Here is a 19,419-nt window from a genome sequence, read left to right as displayed (position 1 = left end):
GTAGAGGAGTTTGAAGGCATTGAAATGATGATAGGTTGAAAAGCGAGTAGGGAGAAAAGTGTACAATCAAGTATTGTCTGTTCTTTGGAGAACTGAAAAGTGAAAAAGAAAAATAGGATGATCAAACTTATATTTGAAATTCAGCCATCTCTCCTGAGAATAAATTTTAAGAGCCAACTGCTTACTATACACGATAGAAGTGTCCTACAGGGAAACTCAATTCATGGACATTAACACACACAACCATGATGTCTTCTTCTTGAATTCCCTATCTTGACAGATTACACTATTAAACGCCTTGCTCTCCAGATAAAATAACATGGCTATCCTACACTCCTCATTCTCCCCCTTTTCTAAATCCAATTGCTCACTAGGTCTTAGAAATGTTATAAGTAATGCTACTTACTGTAAAAATTCAAACAATAATGAAGTATATTGAGTAAAAAAGGAAGAGAAATGCAGAGTATTGGGCCTGACATTTTATGTCAGTTGATTTTCCCAAGCATTTGCTGATTCTTAAACTGGTAGGACCAAAGGCCAAGAAATCCAGCCAAAGGACACTGGAAGGTTAAGTGGAATTCTCAGCAAACTTACTATGATAGGGAGTAAAATTTGGAGTACAGAGCATGCCAAGGAGGTGCTCTTGTAAATACCCCACAATCTCAGGGTAAATATTGAGGCAATATCCTAGAAGTGAGAGTGAAACCTGTGTGGACCGAGGCTAAAAAAAGTCTGAAACAATCTCAACTCAGGTCAACTTTTTAGTGAATTATCTGCTCCTAATCCAGCTGCCAGTTAGATGCTGAAACCTCTCTAGAAGATGACAATACTATAACTTCATGCGTAATATCCAGTGTTTATTAGTCGCAGACATCAATATGCACACACACACAGATGGGTAACAGAGAAGCAAATATAGAATGTGTATAAGTGGGTTAGTATATGTACATCTATTACCTAGCCGTGTTCTCTGAGAAGACCTAGAAGTAATGACACTTCAGTATTAAAGAGCATACCCAGATCGTGGTTTGTAAATACCATTCTACAAATAAAAGGAACCGAGGCTCCTTTGAGAAATGGCTGATCTTAAGGATAGGGTAGGGAAAATTCAAGATGAGTCTGAAGCATCTTATAGTACCAGAAAGTAGCTCAAAAACCCAAACAATGCGGGGCGTGTTGAAGGAACATAAGAGTCAACCTGAAAGAGCTACCAAGAACAAATGTACATGAGTCCATGCTGCTAGAAATATGGGAGAAGTGACACATCTTCCTTATGGAAGGATTCCAACTAATATATGTAGATTTACCCTCCTTCAGGATGTGAAGCTTAATCCCAACTTTCAACCCCTAGAGGAGGCTGGACCTGTTGACTCACTCCCAAGGAATAGCATATAGAAATGGAAAAAAATAACTACAGTGGAGAAACCTGGCAAAAACTACTTTAACCTAAGGTTTCTCAACCTCCACACTGTTGACATTTTTGGCCAGATACCTGGCTACCTACATATAAATTTGATATATATACACTTTTTCTGAATTGTTTAAGTTGCAGATACAATGCCCTTTGACATTTAAATAGACTAAATAGGAAGAGGATTTTGAATAAAGTGACACAGTCTGATTTATATGATCTGGTTGCTGTGTTGAGAACTGAGTGAAGGAAATCAGGCAAGCAGGGAGGTTATTGGCCTGAGCAACTGGAAAGAAAATTGCTACTTTCTAAGATGAGGAAGACTCTAAGAACATATTTAAGGAGAAATTAAGTTTGTTTTGGGACATTAGGTTTAAGATGCTCATATAGGCATTATGTCAAGCCCAGTTTACAAGCCTCCTATTTACAGGGCCAGGGTTTCTGCTCTATGATAATGATGACTCTCTAAGAAGAGTGCCGGCACTGTCTATCCCTGAGGTTGCAGGCCCACAAGGCTGTGGGTAGAGGGAGCGGCTGACTTCCACTCCTGGGTAGTTGTGTCGTCTTGGAGCCTGACTTTCCCAGGGGTTGCTGCTGGAGAGGCTGCATGGTGACACCTGAAGTGTGGTGGAGCTGATGCTATGTGGAGGAAACTGACCAGAGGGAGTGGGGGAGTCCAAAGTCTTCTCCCTCCACCTACCCCATAGTGAGGTGGTGAGGTAGTTCAGACCATTTGCACTCTAAAGATGGTCAGTGAGACTAAGCAAACAGCTGTACTTAAGAAGCTCTAGATGGCTCAGTAATAACAATTTGTATTTGTTCTCTCTCCTTCCACTTCAATTCCTTTTTATCCTCAGTCATCCTCTTCTGGGATTCCATCACCCCAATAAAGTTTTAGCAATAACGTTTTATTTTAGGATGTTTCTTAGGAACCCAGACTAAAGCAGGCATCAGAGATCTCTCGTAGGCAAAGAGATGGATGAGCCTGTAGTTTAAAGAGGTCTAGGCTGAGACATAGATTTTGGAGTTGGAGATAGTACTTAAAGACATGAGACCAGAAGAGATCACCTAGAAAGTGAATATAGGTAGAAAATAGAAGAGATCTGAACACTGACCTCTCAAACAGTTTGATATATAAAAGTCCAGAAAGATGAGGAAATACCAGCATCGAGACTGAGAAGCATCTCACGAGGTAGTGTTGTTCTTGAAGCCAAATTGTCAATTATGCAAACTATTGCTGATGGCTCAAGCAATACATCTAATAAACGAATATTCAAATCAGCAGTATAGAGGCTGGCAAACTTGAACTCTTTATGTGGAGAAAAAATTATATCATGCCATGTCACACCTCTCATTCCTGAAGTTTATCTTTTCTTTTTTTCCTGATCAGTCTGGCTAGTTTGTTAATTTTATTAATCTAAAAGTTCACTTTTCTAAAGTTTCTCCTATATTACCTTTAAAAAGAAAATACATTAAAAATTGTTTTAAGAATTCAAAGAAATATAGCTGGACACTATCACTCTCTTTCCTATCTCAAAGTCATAGTCCTACCAACGGTTAACCAGGTCTTCCAGAATCTGGCCCTGCTTTCCACCCTCACCCCATTTAACCTCTCTGGCTTCATCCAATACTTCCCCTCACATTCATTCTGTTCCAGCCACACTGGCCTTCTTGCTGTTTTGGGATCAGGCATTGCTCCCACATCAAGTCCTTTGTACTTGCTATTCACATGCCTAGAACATCTTTCCTCTGGTCTCAGCTTGCTTCTTTACACTCATTATCTTTCATCGAATTTCATCCAGTGAAACCTTCCCTGGACTACCTATCAAAATTGCAATGCCTGTCTTCCTTGATGTTTTGTATCCCTTCTCTCCTGACTTATGTTTACTTTACCACTCCTATGACATACAATAACATATGTTTTTCCACCACGTGTAGTTTCCATACACAGAAGCAACAGATGTAAACCCCAGAACGGTCTTGGGCTCGTTCCATAGGCGAGAGTAAAATGAGGGACCCTGAGAACTCACCATGGAAAGGGAATGGCTAAGGGCTCCAAAGGTCACATACAGGAGCTGTTTGAGGGGAATGCCCCAAGACGATGGTTGGTGAGTGCAGCACAGACTTAGCAATGTAATTTCATGTCAGTCTCAGGTTAATGAAGGATAGGAGAGAGATGCCAAAGACGTGACTGTGTGAAGAGCTTTTCATCCACAGACATTCCCAACACCAATGTTTAGTTATTGTTGGATTGTAAAGTATTATGTGTGCAGTACAGAGTGCAGTAACAAATGGCAGAGGTTGACAGAGGCCAATGGAAGGCCATGCTAATTTTATTAACCTATATAGTGCATAAAGTATAAGTCTGGAATTTAATATTACAAAGATTTTCTACAAATCAATAAGAAAATACAAATAACCTATATTAATCAGGACAGAAACCCAATTCAATTATCTTAAACAAGAAAGGGACTTTATTGGCTCACAAAACTTTAAAGTCCGGAGGTAGGGCAGGCTTTAGGCACAGCTGGATCTAGGGCCTCCAGAAAAATGACATCACAACTTAGTTCTCTTTCCTTTCTGCTAGCCTCTGAGTTTCTCTTCAGACTCTCCACATGGTACAACTTCATGCTTACATTGTCGTTAGTTTGTGGGATATCCGTAGAGCCTTCTTTCCAATAGTTCCAGAAGTTCTGTTGAGGGCTCTCTTTAGCCTGGCTTGAGTTATATGCCCATTCTTTAATCACTGTGGCTAACGAGCTGCAGGACTCAGGAAGGCCAGACTTGGTCATGTACTCACCTAAGCCACAGGGAATGGGTTCCCCACAATAAATAAGGGTTCTGTTACCAAAAAATGGGGAAAGAGATGCTGAACAAACAGAAACATATATCCACACATGACCCAATAGGAAAGCAGGTAAAAGATATGAACAAACAATCCATGGTAGAACTATAAATGGCCAATAAACATGAAAGTAACCTCAACCACACCATTAATCAAGGAAACGCAATTAAGGATTTTTTTTTTTTTTTTTGCCCATCATATAAAAACTATCAACTGTAGGTAAGACTATATGGGGAAATGAGCATTTTTCATACAGTTGGTAAAAATATAAAGGTATGAAAAAGCCTTTTGGAAGGCTAAAGTGGGTCTATCAGAGAACATACCCTTTGATACAAAAATCTACCTTATATAACTCCATCCTAGTCACACAAATGCACAAAGATATATGGAAAAAGACTTTGACAACATAATAGCAAGAGACAAAATAAGGGAATAGTTCAATAATAGTATTTTCATAGTATTGAATCCTATTCAACCATTAAATAAATTTAAAGACTTAAGAATAGGTATTTGAGACAAAAAAAAGTCAAGCTGCAGAACAATTTATATATATGATCCTATTTATGAAAAAATAGCTTTTATATGTTTATGTATAATCATATGAAAATGCATGGATAGGGACTAGATAGATGTATAACTAAACTATGGACAGTGGAATGTGATTAGAGGTGCTGGAGAAAAGGGTCTCTTTGCTTTTATATTTGTGTATTATTTAAGTTTTGTACAGTGAGCTGATAGGCATTTATACTTCATAATTAAAAAAGAAAAATGAGCACATGCATTTCACAACAGGAAATGCAAATGGCCAATAAAAGTATGAGGAGATGTTCCCCCTTATTAATAATCAAAGAACTAAATATTACCTATCAGATTAGCAAAAATATTTAAAGATTCAGGTGGGAGTGTAGGCAAATAGGCACTTTTACTATTGATGGAGCTGTAAATTGGGACAATCTTTTGGGTGGCATTTCTTAAAATGTTAAATGTGCACATTCTCTGACCCAAAATGTCCATTTCTATTTATCCTACAAAAATACCAACACAGGCATCAAAATATATGTACAAAGATGTTAACTATACGTTTATCTACAATAAAAACTGGAAAGAACCAAATTATCCACCAATAAGGGGTCTGTTAAATAAATTACAGTATATTCATGCAATGTAGTAGTATGTAGCCACGAAAAACAATGTCTGTATCAAAGTGGAGGGGAGGCAAGATTCAGTGCAGTACATGTAAAATGGGGATATGTACCTACCTCATATGGTTGCTGTGAGGATTAAGAGTTAACCCATGATAAAGAACTTCAAACCATGCCTGCATACAGCGACCACGAGTGTCAGCTATTAACACATTTTTGCTTACATCTGTATATGCCTAGGTCTGGAAGAATAACTACTTGAGTAAGACTATGAGAAGGAATGTCTGTTTTCATTTTACATTTCTGTACTAAAGAAAATTCAATCAAGCATATTTAATAGCTTTCATATTTGTTAACCATAAGATAAAACCTAAAATCAAGGTTTAACAGCCATTAATCATGGCACTGTGGAGGAACATATGTCCTGGAGTTCACAGAACTAGATTTGAGTTTTAGCTCTACTTGATCACATACAAATTACACAATCTTTGAATCTTTTCTAGTCTACAAACAAATCTAAATGAGATAGGTACAGTCTAATCCAATGCCTGGCATGCAGATTCTTTCTTTATGTATAACCCTCCCTTCGACTTACTTAAATGTGATAGACATAGTGCTTAATGATCAAGTGCCAACTGGGTGTAAATGTAGGGAGTTTTACCTCAAGGAAAACAGAAAATTTAGCAGTAACAAGCAAATGCTCGGTGGCTATTCGGTAGGTTTCAGCAGTCTGCATGCCATTAACACTGACTTCTTCTATGCTAACCAACCAGATGCCGTTTGGCAAAAGCCACTTGATCGGAGGCTGGGCCCCCAGAACTGCTATTATCTGTGTGGATATAAATGAATGTATAAATGAAATCATAAATCACTAGTTATTTTAAATCAATTTGTCTACTAGGGACTTAGCCTGATCAGAGACCACTACTTCCTTTTCCTGGGTATCATCACCCGGTTTTTTTGGATGCAGACATTTTCCCCATAGAGCCTTGCCTTAGCCTCAGAATTCTTTCTAAACAGGTATCAGAGCTGGCAAGACAAACACATATTTGCCAACTCTAATATTACTTTTTCTAAGCTCTCACATTTTACCAAACATCTTTGGCATTTATGACAAATTTACTAACATGGAAGCTACTTTGTATATAGGAAAGACATAAAATCTAAAAAAGCATGAAATTTCAGCCACTGAGAGCGACCCCTTACCTACTCTAATAACTGTCATCCTAGAATTCCAAATATGCCACCTCAAAGCCTACTTGGAAAGCCAGTTATAAATAAATAAATCAACTCAAGATCGTTTTATCTTAGAGTGGAGGAGTTTATACCTTTATTGGAGATTGACTTATTTCCTTTCAGCCAGAGAAAAGACCCAAACAGAAGTCCCTACATTTTCTTGTATAACTTAAAATACATTATATCATTACTACATATTTATACTTCAATAAATCTTAATCTATAAAGCACATTTCTTATAATTATCAAAAAATCTATAAACAGGCTCCATTCTGCCTCACTTCTCCAACAGCTGGCCTTGCATTTATTACTATGCTTTTTAAAAGGCTCATGCAAATCTCACCTTCCATTTTTAAAATTTGTTCCAAGCACCAGATGTAACCAAAATCTCTGGAACTATGAAATATTTTTATTCACATGGGTCATTTTCCATACAATGATACCCACTATAAAAAAAGACTTTTCTCATATTCTATTTTAAATTCCAGAGTTTTCCACTAAATAGTAGAACCACAGTACTTGGGATTCTCAGCCAAGGAGTATATAATCCTACTACTACAATGTATTACTTTCATACATTTTTAGAAATGTGTTAAGACTTAAAATTAAAAAAAATAATTCAATCCTGTTAATAAACTAGTTGTTAATAACCTAGTTATTTTTTTAAATAGAACAATCCATTCAAATTAACATGTAAGTACAACCTCAATGCAACTAGAGATTGATTAGTTTTTTAAGAAAACCCACAAACTTCCACACTGTGATAGCGAGTATTCTGGACTCACCTCTGAAGAATCCTGGAGAGATGGCTAGCTCTTTGAGCTGAGTCTTCCCTTCCCCCAAATACAACACCCTGGTAAGAGAACTATGGCTCTGGGAATTTCAGAGGTGACCTCCCCTAGGACTGCTTAGGACAGGGAGTAAGAGGCTAACTCACATGAAGCAGCTTTGTACCAAACCCTCAATAATTTACAGTGGAAGAAATACCTACCTACTTATGGTAGGGTTACAGTACTTAGCACAGTGTCTTATCGGTAGAAAATGTTTTAATAAATGAATGTGTGGCTGCTTAGTTAGCCTGGTGTTCAAATCTTTTTTACCAAAGGAATAAAACAGCAAACCTGATTACTTGTTGCCTGTCAGGGAATTTTCTGTCCTTAATAAAATGAAGGCAAAATGATAATGAATTGGATCTTCAAGTCTTTTTTGTTTTCTAAAAGCCGAGACAGACCATTACTCTTTTACATTTGCCCTTCAACACTGCCATTCACTGCAATTGCTCTTCTAGTGTTATTTCTACTTTCATAGTTTACAATTATTGTTTAGACTGTTCACTTTCTAATGATACATGGGAGAACATTCTTTCCATTTAGTGGGATGCCTCCAAATTACAGATTGGATGTGCCATTTTTGAGTTTTCCTGCAGACAGATAATTAAATTCTTGATACACTTCAATTCTTAGATCAAGGTATTTTTGTTATCTTCTCCGATCTAGGTGTCCCATTCACATTTTATTTCATCACTATCACTTCTAATTTTACTTTGAAGCTTTAGTCATCCTTCATCTTCTGTTTTCTGAAATGCATATCCAAATTGGGTAAAAGGAAACAGAAGAGTAAATTTTGAAAAAAATTGTTTGTTTTCAGACTTTATAATTCCAATGTTGCCTTTTAATGTAGAAGAGAATGTAACATTTCAATGATCAACAAAGAATAATGTATCTGTCTAAAAAGGAAACTTTTAAGAAAGGGACAAGGAATTAGATCATTATTTGGAAAAAATAGTAAGAATACAAACATCACATGGAAGATTTAGGCATTAACACCTGAATTAAGTTTAAAATTTCAGTTTCTAGGCAGGTATGACACCATTTCTTTCAAGATAAAATAATAATGGTGGGTGATGATATCCTACATTTCCCAGTGGATTTTCTAACAGTCTATAGGGAAATAAAACTATTATGTATCATTCCATGTGTTTAATTTTGTCTTCATTTCTGAAGAAAAAGACCTGAGTGTTGACTTCGTTTTTAAATTTCTTAAACTTTCACAACATTCAGAAGTTTTTCTGCATTGTGTCGTCGCTGATGTCTAAAAAGATTTGAGCTTTGACTATACGATTTCCCACACTGAACGCATTCATAAGGTTTCTCTCCAGTATGGATTCTCTGATGATTAATAAGCCCAGAATTCTGGCTAAAAGCTTTTCCACATTCAAGACATTTGTAAGGTTTTTCTCCAGTATGGACTCTCTGGTGTTGCACAAGGATAGAACTTCTACTGAATGCCTTCCCACATTCAACACATCCGTAGGGTTTCTCTCCACTATGGATTCTTTGATGAAGAATAAGGGCTGAGCCCTGACTGAAGTGTTTTCCACATTCATCACAAATATGCTGTTTCTTTCGGGAAGGATTTCTCTTTCTTTCAAACCTGCCCTTAGGGAAACAGGCTTCTCCATATTTAAAAATCTGAGGAACACCTATATTGAGAGTGCCAGGAACTTCATGAGATTCTACTGCGGATGGAATCTCCTGTTTTGGAGCTAGCGCTCCATTTTCAGTCCTAGCATCATCATCTGGAACAAACAGAAAATGTGAATAACATTTGTTTCCTATTCTGGGAGAAAGGAAGCTGAAGAAAAAAATTATTTAATGAACTGAAATAGCTCGCATCCATCTATAAACAGCACTCTGAAAACTGGTGTTAAGGTTGCCTACTTTCAAAAGAGAAAAAAATAAAATGACTGATTATGAGACTAATGAGGTAATGGCATGATAACATAATGAGGGATAAAAGTTATACCTGAATAAAAGTAGAAACATAGGGGAATGGGTTATAAATGGTAATCAGAAAATAAAGAACAGAAAGATGGTAAATTTTAAGACTGTTAGGGAGACAGTAAGGACGATGAAGCTAGATCTGGATGAAACTTTATAAGAAGAAAAATAAGGTTGGTCATTAGGAAATCGATTTTTTTTTTTTTTGCTTTGAAAAGGGGAGAAATTACATCAAAATACAATGGTGTAAAAAATAAGCAGTCGGAAAGTGACTAATTCTGAAATGAGCAAGACAAGGCAGATCACAGCCAAGATCAGACTAAAAGCAGAACACTGGAGGAGTCTTGACAAGAAAGGGCTTAAGATAAGCTGGGAGCATCCTGTGTTAACTCAGGACAACACTTTCTTGTCATGGTACCTAGATGAGTTATTTCTAAGCCTCGGTTAGATGTGTATAGTGAAAGGAAAGCCTGAATTACCAACACAAGGTACCATTACCCCTCTGCAGGCAAGATTCATTTAAGACTTTCCTGAAATTTCAAGCCTTGAAAAGTTAAGACAGTTTCTACAGGGTGAGCAGCAGTCAGAAAGTGGTAAATAGTAAACAGGTAGATAATAAATGATTAAGAAATGAATAAAGTCAGGAAAGAAAGCTGACAGAGAGAGACTGAAGGGCTGGAAGGGAGTAGTGAGGTCTAGAGACTTGAAGAACAGAGAAGTTAGTGTAAAGATTAAGTGAAGACAAATGGCACAGAAATAAGTAAGTTACTGAGTGTGACAGAGACTAGACTGCTGAAATGAGGTATTTAAAAATAGGTGAAAAGTATTCTAAAATTCAGGCTGGGGAGAAGTTTTCTACCCAAGAAAATGCCACCTCATAAAACCAAGGATAGAGGTGCTCAAACTTTACTGCACAGGAGAATGTCCCGTGAAACATGTAAAACTGCAGATTCTCAGCAGACTTCAACTGCATCCCAGGAGTTCTGGTTCACCAGATGGGAAGGAAATCTGCTCAGACCTCATTCTGTGACACTCCAGCATGATCTCCAACTGCCTCAAAGAATGATTCCCAAAGCAGTCTCAAACAAAATTTCATTTCAGTTATTATATAAATATGAAAGAGAAATCTAACAGTTTTAGGAATACACTGGGTTGTATCAAAGTATACAAATAAGTATGTGGCATTAATTGCCAATATATTGGAAAAGATCAGTCTAAATGAATTATTAGAATTATGTGCTTTTTATTTAACTTTCCTATATTTAAAGCTTATTATAGCTAAGGAGCTTATTTTTGCATAAATACTTAGAAAAGGTGAAGAGCTTTACCCAAACATCATTTCTACAAAAGAATCTTCTTTGGAAAAAAATGACTCTAAATGTTGAAAAAAACAAACATAGCTAAAAATTTAGAAAGACTTCAATAATAAACAAATAAAAATAGATTTGAAAAGGCTTCAGGTAAGCTTACTATACCAATAACATTAGGCAAGAGATTACAAGGGCATGGAATAGATAACAAATAAGCAATACTACATGCAAAATAGAGGGACCTGGTCTACAGGTAGGTGCTGGCTCAGAGTAAGGCAAATGCCAGCCTCAAATGGGTAGGTCTTCAAGGAAGAGGTAAAAGGGAAGAAAAGGCTGACAGTAATGTCTGAGGAAAAAAAAAATTGAGGTCAGCAACCGTTGTAAGAATCAAGCTCCTACAGTGTGTCTAGAAATTGGGGAAGGTAATAATCCCCGCCCTCCATCTCCCTCCCCAAAAAAACACAAAAGAAAAAATAAAGAGTCTGGGACAAAAGGCCCATACTCTCTTTCACCCTCTAGCCCACGGGGAATTTTGGTCCTCACCACAGTGCCTTAGGGAATGGAGCTCCCAGGATGCCCATTTGAGCTGGTTTTCCACAGCATCAAGCTCAGAACTTGGTAATCCCTGAGCTTCTTCTTGAGATACTATCTCTTCAACTAGCACTTCCCGTTTTCTTCGATGGAGAGAAACCTGGAAATAATAATATTTGATTCAGTAGATAAGAAATTGGATGAGAATTAGAACTAAACGCACGTAAGAGAAACCATACAAAACATATACTGTGGTTGGGTAGTTAATTCAGCAGCTTTGCCTACTGCTATGCCAGTGCATCTGATCCAGCAAAGTGACACAAGCAGGCTCACCGGCTGTCCAGGGTCATCTAGTTCACTCTCTAAATCTTCCAGCACTGTCACTGCCTCCTCTCCATTCTCTGGATGATGCTCTCGAACCCAAGTCTGCAGCTCCTTGGGCAGGATGGCAACAAACTGCTCCAGCACTACCAGCTCCAAGATTTGTTCTTTAGTGTGCGTCTCTGGCCTGAGCCATAGACGGCAAAGTTCTCGAAGCTGGCTCACAGCTTCACGGGGCCCAGGTGAATCCTGGTATCCAAACTGCCTGAATCGCTGCCGGAAAACCTCTGGATCAGAGAGATGGTTCCAAGGGATACTTGATCCCTCTTCACCATCAGGATCTTCCTCCAACTTCACTCTCAGAATTTTTTCCTCTTCATCTGGAGTTGGGATGATAAGTATTGAATCTTCTTCCACTGACTGTGCAGACATCCTGATTTATAATACTTCAAGAAAAGACAAGGCAGGATACAGACCTCAGAGAAATACCTCTTTTTCTTCACAGGCACTCCTGAGGCACAAAAAATAAAAATATATATACAAATGACCAAATATCCTAAGAATTTGGACACATACTAATAGAGGAAGTAAAAATATTTCTTTTGCTGGATTAAAAATTCCAATCAATAACCTATACCATAAGTTGGCAAACAACAGCTCATGGCCAAATTTGGCCTGCTGCCCATTTTTGTACAACACTTGTATTAACAGTTTTCACATTTTTACATGACTGAAAAGAATACATCATGAATGTGAAAACTAAATGAAATTAAAATGTGTCCGCGAAAAATTTTTATCTGTTCACAGTTCATGCAACAATGGCAGAGTAGTTGCGACAGAGACTATATGGCCTGAAAAAAAACTGGTATTTACTTTCTGGCCCTTTAGAGAAAAAGTCTGACCTACAAAACCGATAAACCCTATTTCAGTAATCAAAAGAAACTGCCCACCTCTGTGTTTTCTAAATGCATCTGACCCTTGACCACATTATTTGCAATTTGAGACTGGTGTTCCCTGACAAACTTAGGTCAACTCAAAAGCAAGGACTTTATTATCTGCCTCAGAAAACAATTTAAGACAAAACGTGTTATTTTAAGTTAAAAAATATTTTAAAATGTTTAAGAACACCTCAGACTTAAAATATATGTAAAAATTATTCACTTATTCAGGAACAGATAATGTAATATTGAAAAAAAAATTAGCCTCTTCGGGCTATACAATGCAAGTATTATTCCGTCACACATCACACCATAACTACATTTAAATTTATGATGACAGGCATTAATAACGGCAAATTTTTAAGAAAAGACATTCTCATAACTACCTTAACTTCTTGCAGTGGACCACGACCTAGTCCTTAGACTAGATGACCCACAGGTTCCCCAGCTTTTACTTTCAGGGAAACCTTATGCTATTTCTGATCCCTTCCTTAGTATTTGCACAGTCATGCCTGTGCCATTGTTTATAATACATATTAGGAATGAGCCATGCAGCTACTCGATTTACCTATTCAGGACCCAGAATGTGAATACCAGTAATTTCAAAAAACTTATTGTAACCCTATCAAGATGAAGACTAGATATCAGAAAAGACTTTATCAGGCAGGTGACACGCACAAGTTTAAGTACTCCGGAATGTGATGACCTTATAAATAGGATTCAGCCAATTGATTCGGTCTTCTTATATATCAGGGTCCTATCTTATGAATGGCCCAAGCATTCTATATAAAGACATTTCCTTCTATGTTCTTATCTAGCACCCTGCTCGTGAGACTGACGGAGGTACCAGGAGGGCAAGCCCGTGCTCCCGAGCGTCTGGGTAGGCAGCCTCGTTCCAGACGCTCTCCCCACCTCGCCCCTGCCGAGTGCCACCACGAATTCACTCCCCGAGCAGATGTCCTCCGTATTCTCTTCTCCGCACTCACGGCGGCGGACTTCAGATGACCAAAGGCCACCTTGCCACAACGTCGAGGACACGGCATTTCCGCCCGCGGCCCGCGCAACTACAGGTCCCGGCAGCTCCCGCGCCAGGGTCCGCCCTCTCCCACCTCCGCCCGAAACGAGTCCCAGAACTCTCCGCGAGACGCCAGGGCCTCGAAATAGAACAAAACCGGCTGATGGGGGAGGGGGAAGGCGGGGGTCGCAGAGGACAGCCGGGACGGAGAACTCTCCGAGGGTGTCGAAAGTCCGAACTGGCCTTTCGTATAGCCCTCAGCACCACGCAACTTCTGGGCGCCGAGACCTCGGCCTATGCCCCGCACCTCCAGGGGGCCCGAGGAAGATCCCTGCCAGGTTTCTTCGCTGGCTCCGGCCAGCGGTCCGCAGCCCCAAGCCCAGCGTCCCCCTCGCACCCTTTCCCCCACTCTGGCGCAAACCTCCGTCTCAGGAACCTCGGCAGCTTCGCTGTCCACGGCAGACGCAGAAACACCGCTCACAAGCCGTTTCCCAGAAGCCCCCGGCGCGGACTGCTTCCGGTCTGCGGGCCCAGGAGGCGGGGAGAGGCGAAGCCCCGCGTTGCCATGGAGATGCGCTCGGGGCGGGGGAGGGGCGGCCCTACGACAATGACCGCTTTGAGGCCGGTCTTGGCCTTGCTCGTTTCTCCTCGGATAGCCCAACGTCCTCCGTTCCAGTTAAAAGACAAGGACAAGAAAGAATTCTGCCATTAAGATAGTGTTTACGATTTCACAAATCCTTTCACATGCATTTTCTCATGTGATCATCATAGTAATCCTTTGACATAACGAAAGCTAGTATCCATGAATGCTTACTACATTGTGCCAGGTACCATCACCATGTTTTACATGTATTGTCATTAATATTCGCAAAAATCCTATGATGCAGCAACTTTTTTGATCCCCATTTTACAGCAGAGATAACGAAGGCAGAAGTAAATAACTTGCCAAGAGCTCATAACTAATAAATGGGAAGTAGGATTTGAAACCTAGACAAGACTCCAACCTTTGGTTCCCACTGGCTGTTACAGAGCTTTATTTTGACCAAATTATCTATTATGGAAACAACATGAGACAGGTTAGAGCTTTGTCAATGACCTCACATTGAATTTGCACAGTGCATGCTCATCCTCTGACTTCAGGCTGGGCATTTTATACCACGAAACAGCTGCTGAAGTATTCGTCTAATAATTCAAATCGGACTATTTCATTCCTTATTTAAAGGCCTTCAATGGATCCCCACTGCTTTAAGTATAACATAAAAATTCCTTACTTTGGCCTGCAAGCCCCCTGTAGTTTGTTCCCTACCCTCCCTGTCTGTCCTCAGCTTAGGCTCTCTATGGCTAAGGATCCCCAGTCTCAATGACCGTCTTCCTCCTGGAAAATCTTTGTAGCACTATCAGAAGTAATCCCTCTTATTCATTTCCCTGTTTTTTGTTTTGTCTTGTTTGGGTCTATAAGTCCCATAAGGGCAGGGACCTTGCCTGTATTCTTTACCACGGTATCCCCACCTAGTCCTAGGATGCTGACTGCCCAGTACCTAAAGAATTCAATAAACATCTGTTGAATAAATGAATGAATTGTGGGCTGGCTACATTGCTGCTTTTGCTAGGTCATATTTCAGGTATCAGAAACTGCACAAAAGAGCCCTGTTGCTTAAGGTCTGTATTAGAAGTATAGAGCCAGCCTTCCAGAAGCATTGTAAGATTCGCAGGCTTTGGCTTTCTGTCTCATTCAGGAAAGTACCCTCTGCAAAGTGCCCTCAGAGGGCCTCTGATAAATTTGTGAATGAGAAAACAAGTTAGCGAACAGTTGATGGTAAAGCACTATTTTATACTCTGACCAGAATTTTTTCTCCCAGAACCCTTGATAACTCTGATCTTCTTTCTTTCATCATTTAGGAGGCTTCAGAAATCCAGGATTCACTCTTCTATCTGGCTACTGCCATTAACTGGGTTGGGTGTTCTTCCTACCTTCCCCTCTTTTGTGATTCTAAATGCTAGCCCAAGGCATTTTTCTTTGTTTTATTTTACTTTAAGAGTTTTTACATGTAATGTTCGAAAAGATAAAAGATTAAAAAAACAAACGAACAAATACTTAAGGAAATTTAAAATGTTGAAATTTTACAAAACCTTTTGCTGGGATTTCTTTTTATTATTCCTAATTTTTTCTAGGAGAGTCAATAGAAACCACAATGAAGTTTTCCTCTCTAATTTACTCTTATGAGGGCAGAGACCAATGCCCACTTTGAAACATCGCTCTGAGCCTCACTATGTAGGCTCTTTCATGACTGGTGGTACTTGCTGCCATCTTAAAGATCTAGTCAAGATAGAGCATCTTGTTTCTCTGGGCAATGTTTTTTCATGCTATTATCTATATAGATAACATAGGCAAGGCTTGAACTGCAGCTGATCTGAGCTTTGGCAGAACACCTTGTGACTCTTTCTGAACATGAGAGCATGAGAGGCTTGTAAGGAGTTGCTACAAGGCCATTTGCCACTCAGTTACTTGCCTCCTGAGAAGGTTGTCATGAGACAGTTTCTCATTGTTTCCTGGGTCATGGTAAGTCTTTCTGCTTCACCCCTCTACAGTACAGCTGCAGACTATAAAAAGGCTTAGGTGCAGCATAACATTAGTCCCTCAGGACCAAGGTGTTTCACAACTCATGTTGCAGTCATCTGGCTCCTTTTGTTTGGGTGTCATTCTTTTGGTGTGTGAGACAAAAGCTCATGAGGAGTTGGTACTTGGGGCTACTCTTGCTTTCACTGTCTGTGTAAGGAATAATCTTTCTAAATCTAAAAAGGACTCATTGTAAAGTACCAGGCAAAATTTTTAACCTTGCCTTAAAAGTATCTCATTCATTAATGGTAAAAAATTAAACAAGTAAACAAAAACAGATAATTCATAGGTTCCAGAGAACTAAAGGTGACTAAAATGAAGTTATGATTCCTTCTTTTAGCATCACCACCTCATCAAGGAGACAGACAGGAAACAAGCATTTACAAGGCGGTGGAGAAATGCTATAGTAGAGAATAGAATACCAGCAGGGGCACCTAAATGAGGTAGAATGCTGGGGGAAATGGGAGGCACCCTGAGGCAGAGGAAGAGAAGTTTTTACTTTGGAAGAGATCGGACCTTTAGATTTGGCCTTTTCAGATTTCATCCAAGAATTATCTTTTCTAGACTTTTCTCTAACGATTATTTTAGAGCTCTCAGTCACTCCCCTCAGCTCAAAAGTATTTTCCCCTGGGCGCTTTAAGTACACTGGTTAAAGATTTCATTTTAGCTGTTAAATGCACTGCAGCAGAATTTTGATTGCAAGTTACTAAAAGCTTAACTGTGGTAAGCATTGTTAGCTTCCTATATAAAGCACTGCCCTTACTTCTTATGTGCCCCTAATTTTTTGGATTTGCAGGGGTGGAGGTGGGGACAGGTAAAACTGTGCCCAGCAATAAGTAGGTCGTTAAGTTGTAATTGAACCAAGCTATCCATGACCATTCTGTTTCCCTTCGCCAGATAATCACTCTGCCTTCTTGGCAGCTAGGAATGGCTATGTGATTTAGTTCTGGTCAATGAGATGTAAGAGGAAGTAGTTTGTGTCTTTCAAGAAATATATCTAATTCATGTACATTGTCAAATTTATTGGCATAAAGTTGTTCATAATATTTCCTTAATACCCTTTTAATGTCTTTAGGATCAGAGGTGATATCCCCTCTTTCATTTCTGAAATTAATAATTTCTGTTCGTCTGGGTTTGGGTTTTTTTTTAGCAATTTTGCTTAAAGTTTATAAATTTCATTAACCTTGCAGAGAATAAACTTTTCACTTTGTTCATTTGCTCTATTATTTGTTCTCTATTTTGTGGAGTTCTCCTTTAAAAAGTTAGTATACAGTAAAATCGACTCTTTTTTTTGTCATGTACTCTATGAGTTTTAAGACGTATATTGATTTGTGAAACTACCACCAAGATCATGATACATAATGGTTTCATCACTCTATAAAATTGCTTCAAGATGTACTCGCAACTTTCCTATATCCCTAACCCATGGCAACCACTGATTTGTTATCCATTAAAATTGTTTTGACTTTTCCAGATTATTATAAATCATAAAGTATGTAACTTTTTACATACATTTTGTTCAGCATACTGCCTTTAATCTTTCATTCAGCATGACTTTGAGATTCATCTAGGTTATTGCATGTCTCAATAGTTAATCCTCATTAAATTTTATTGCTGAGTACTGCTGAGTAGTATTTTATTGTAGGTATCAGTTTGTTTACGTTCAAACATTAAAGAACTTTTTAGTTGTTTCCAGATTTGAGCAATTATGAATAGCTACTTTAATACTCATGTATGGGGTTTTGTGTGAACATATTATTTTTCTAGAGTAAATATCTAGAACTGGGATTGCTGGATCATATAGTGTTATGGACTGAATGTGCTACCCTCTCCCCGCCCCCAAATTTTCATATTGAAGCCCTAACCCCTAATGTGATGGTGTTGGAAGATGGGCCCTTTAGGAGGTAGTTAGGTTTAGATAAGGTCATGAAGGTAGGGCCCTTATGATGGGATTAGTGCCCTTATAAGAAGAGACAAAGAGAGAAAAGCTTGCTTCTATCTTTCTGCTCTATGTGAGGACCCAGCAAGGTGGCCATCTGCAAACCAGGAAGAGAGCCCTAATCTGAGAACTAAATCAGCAGGTATCATGATCTTGAACTTCCTAACCTCCAGAACTGTAAAAACAAATTCCTATTTTTTTCAAGCCATTCAGTATATAATATTTAGTAATAGCAGCTAGAGTCGAGCAATATATATGGTAAGTAAATACTTATTTTTATGGGAAACTGCCAGACTGTTTTTCAGAGTAGCTATACCATTTTACATTCCATCAGCCATATACAAGTGTTCCAGATGCTCCACATATTCACCAGCACTTTGTATTATCTTTAGAATTTTGTCAAATACTTTACTGCATCAATTGATATGACTATGTGGTTTTTCCTTTTGAAACTACTAGTCTGGTAGGTTACTTTGATTTTGAATACTGAGCCATCCTTATAGCCCTGGGTAAACCCCACTTGGTGCAGGTGTTTTACTCTTTTTATGCATTGCTGGATTCAATTTGATAATATTCTGTTGAGGATTTTTATGCCTATGTTCATTAAAGATTTTGGGTTATAGTTTTCTTGTACAGTCTGTTCTTTTCTGCTTTTCAATATTTATTCTCTGCAGTTTAAATAGGATAATTTCTATCCATCTATTTCCTTTGTCATCTGCATTCTTCCATCGAATACAAACGGTGCATATTTTGAGTGTTGTAATTTTCTGCTCTAAAATTTTTATTTAGTTCTTGTTTATGTCTCCTATTTCTTATCTGAGGTTTTCTATCTTTCCACTTATTCACTCTTATTTCATAAGCATGGTTATAATACCAGTTGTTTTCTGATAATCCTAACATCGTTATCATCTAGGTATTAGTATAGTTTGATTTTCTTTTCCCTTGCAAATTGAGATACTCCAGGTTCTTCCTATGCCTAGTAATTTTGCATTGTATCCTACACATTTTGAATGTTATTAGATTCTAGGTATCATCTAAACCCTAAAAAGAAGGTTGATTTTTTTGTTTTATCAGGCAACTGTCCCAGTTAGGGTTAGGCCACAAGTTCTGATCTGCATTGGGAAGACTACAGTTCCAATGTCAGTTTGGTTTTCAAACACTTCCAGTACAATTTGAATATGTCCTTTGCATATGCTGCCCAGTGGCCACTCTGGATCTTGGTTGGTAGTCTACTCCAGCTCACTTCTAATGCCTGTTGTCTGCTGTTCAGAGTCAGATCCATGCATGCACAATTTAGAGATAAGCAGAGAAGTTCATATACTACTTTTAGGGAT

General features: G+C 38.6%; 1 protein-coding gene across 1 annotated transcript; it reads right to left on the bottom strand.

Moving 5' to 3' along the window:
- Positions 1 to 3,712: 3,712 nt before the first annotated feature.
- ZNF24 (zinc finger protein 24) lies at positions 3,713 to 14,084 on the bottom strand. The gene is made up of 4 exons (XM_006919968.3): positions 13,951 to 14,084; positions 11,589 to 12,087; positions 11,268 to 11,415; positions 3,713 to 9,212 (listed from the first exon to the last, which is right to left on the bottom strand). The coding sequence occupies exons 2-4, from the start codon at positions 12,006 to 12,008 to the stop codon at positions 8,674 to 8,676; spliced, it is 1,107 nt and encodes a 368-aa protein (XP_006920030.1). The 5' UTR covers positions 12,009 to 12,087; positions 13,951 to 14,084; the 3' UTR covers positions 3,713 to 8,673.
- Positions 14,085 to 19,419: the final 5,335 nt, after the last annotated feature.

This window comes from Pteropus alecto, unplaced genomic scaffold (genome assembly GCF_000325575.1).
Source record: "Pteropus alecto unplaced genomic scaffold, ASM32557v1 scaffold146, whole genome shotgun sequence".
In the NCBI taxonomy this organism is placed as follows: domain Eukaryota; kingdom Metazoa; phylum Chordata; class Mammalia; order Chiroptera; family Pteropodidae; genus Pteropus; species Pteropus alecto.
The sequence above is the reverse complement of the archived record's forward strand: the minus strand, read 5'-3'. Positions and strand labels throughout refer to the sequence as shown.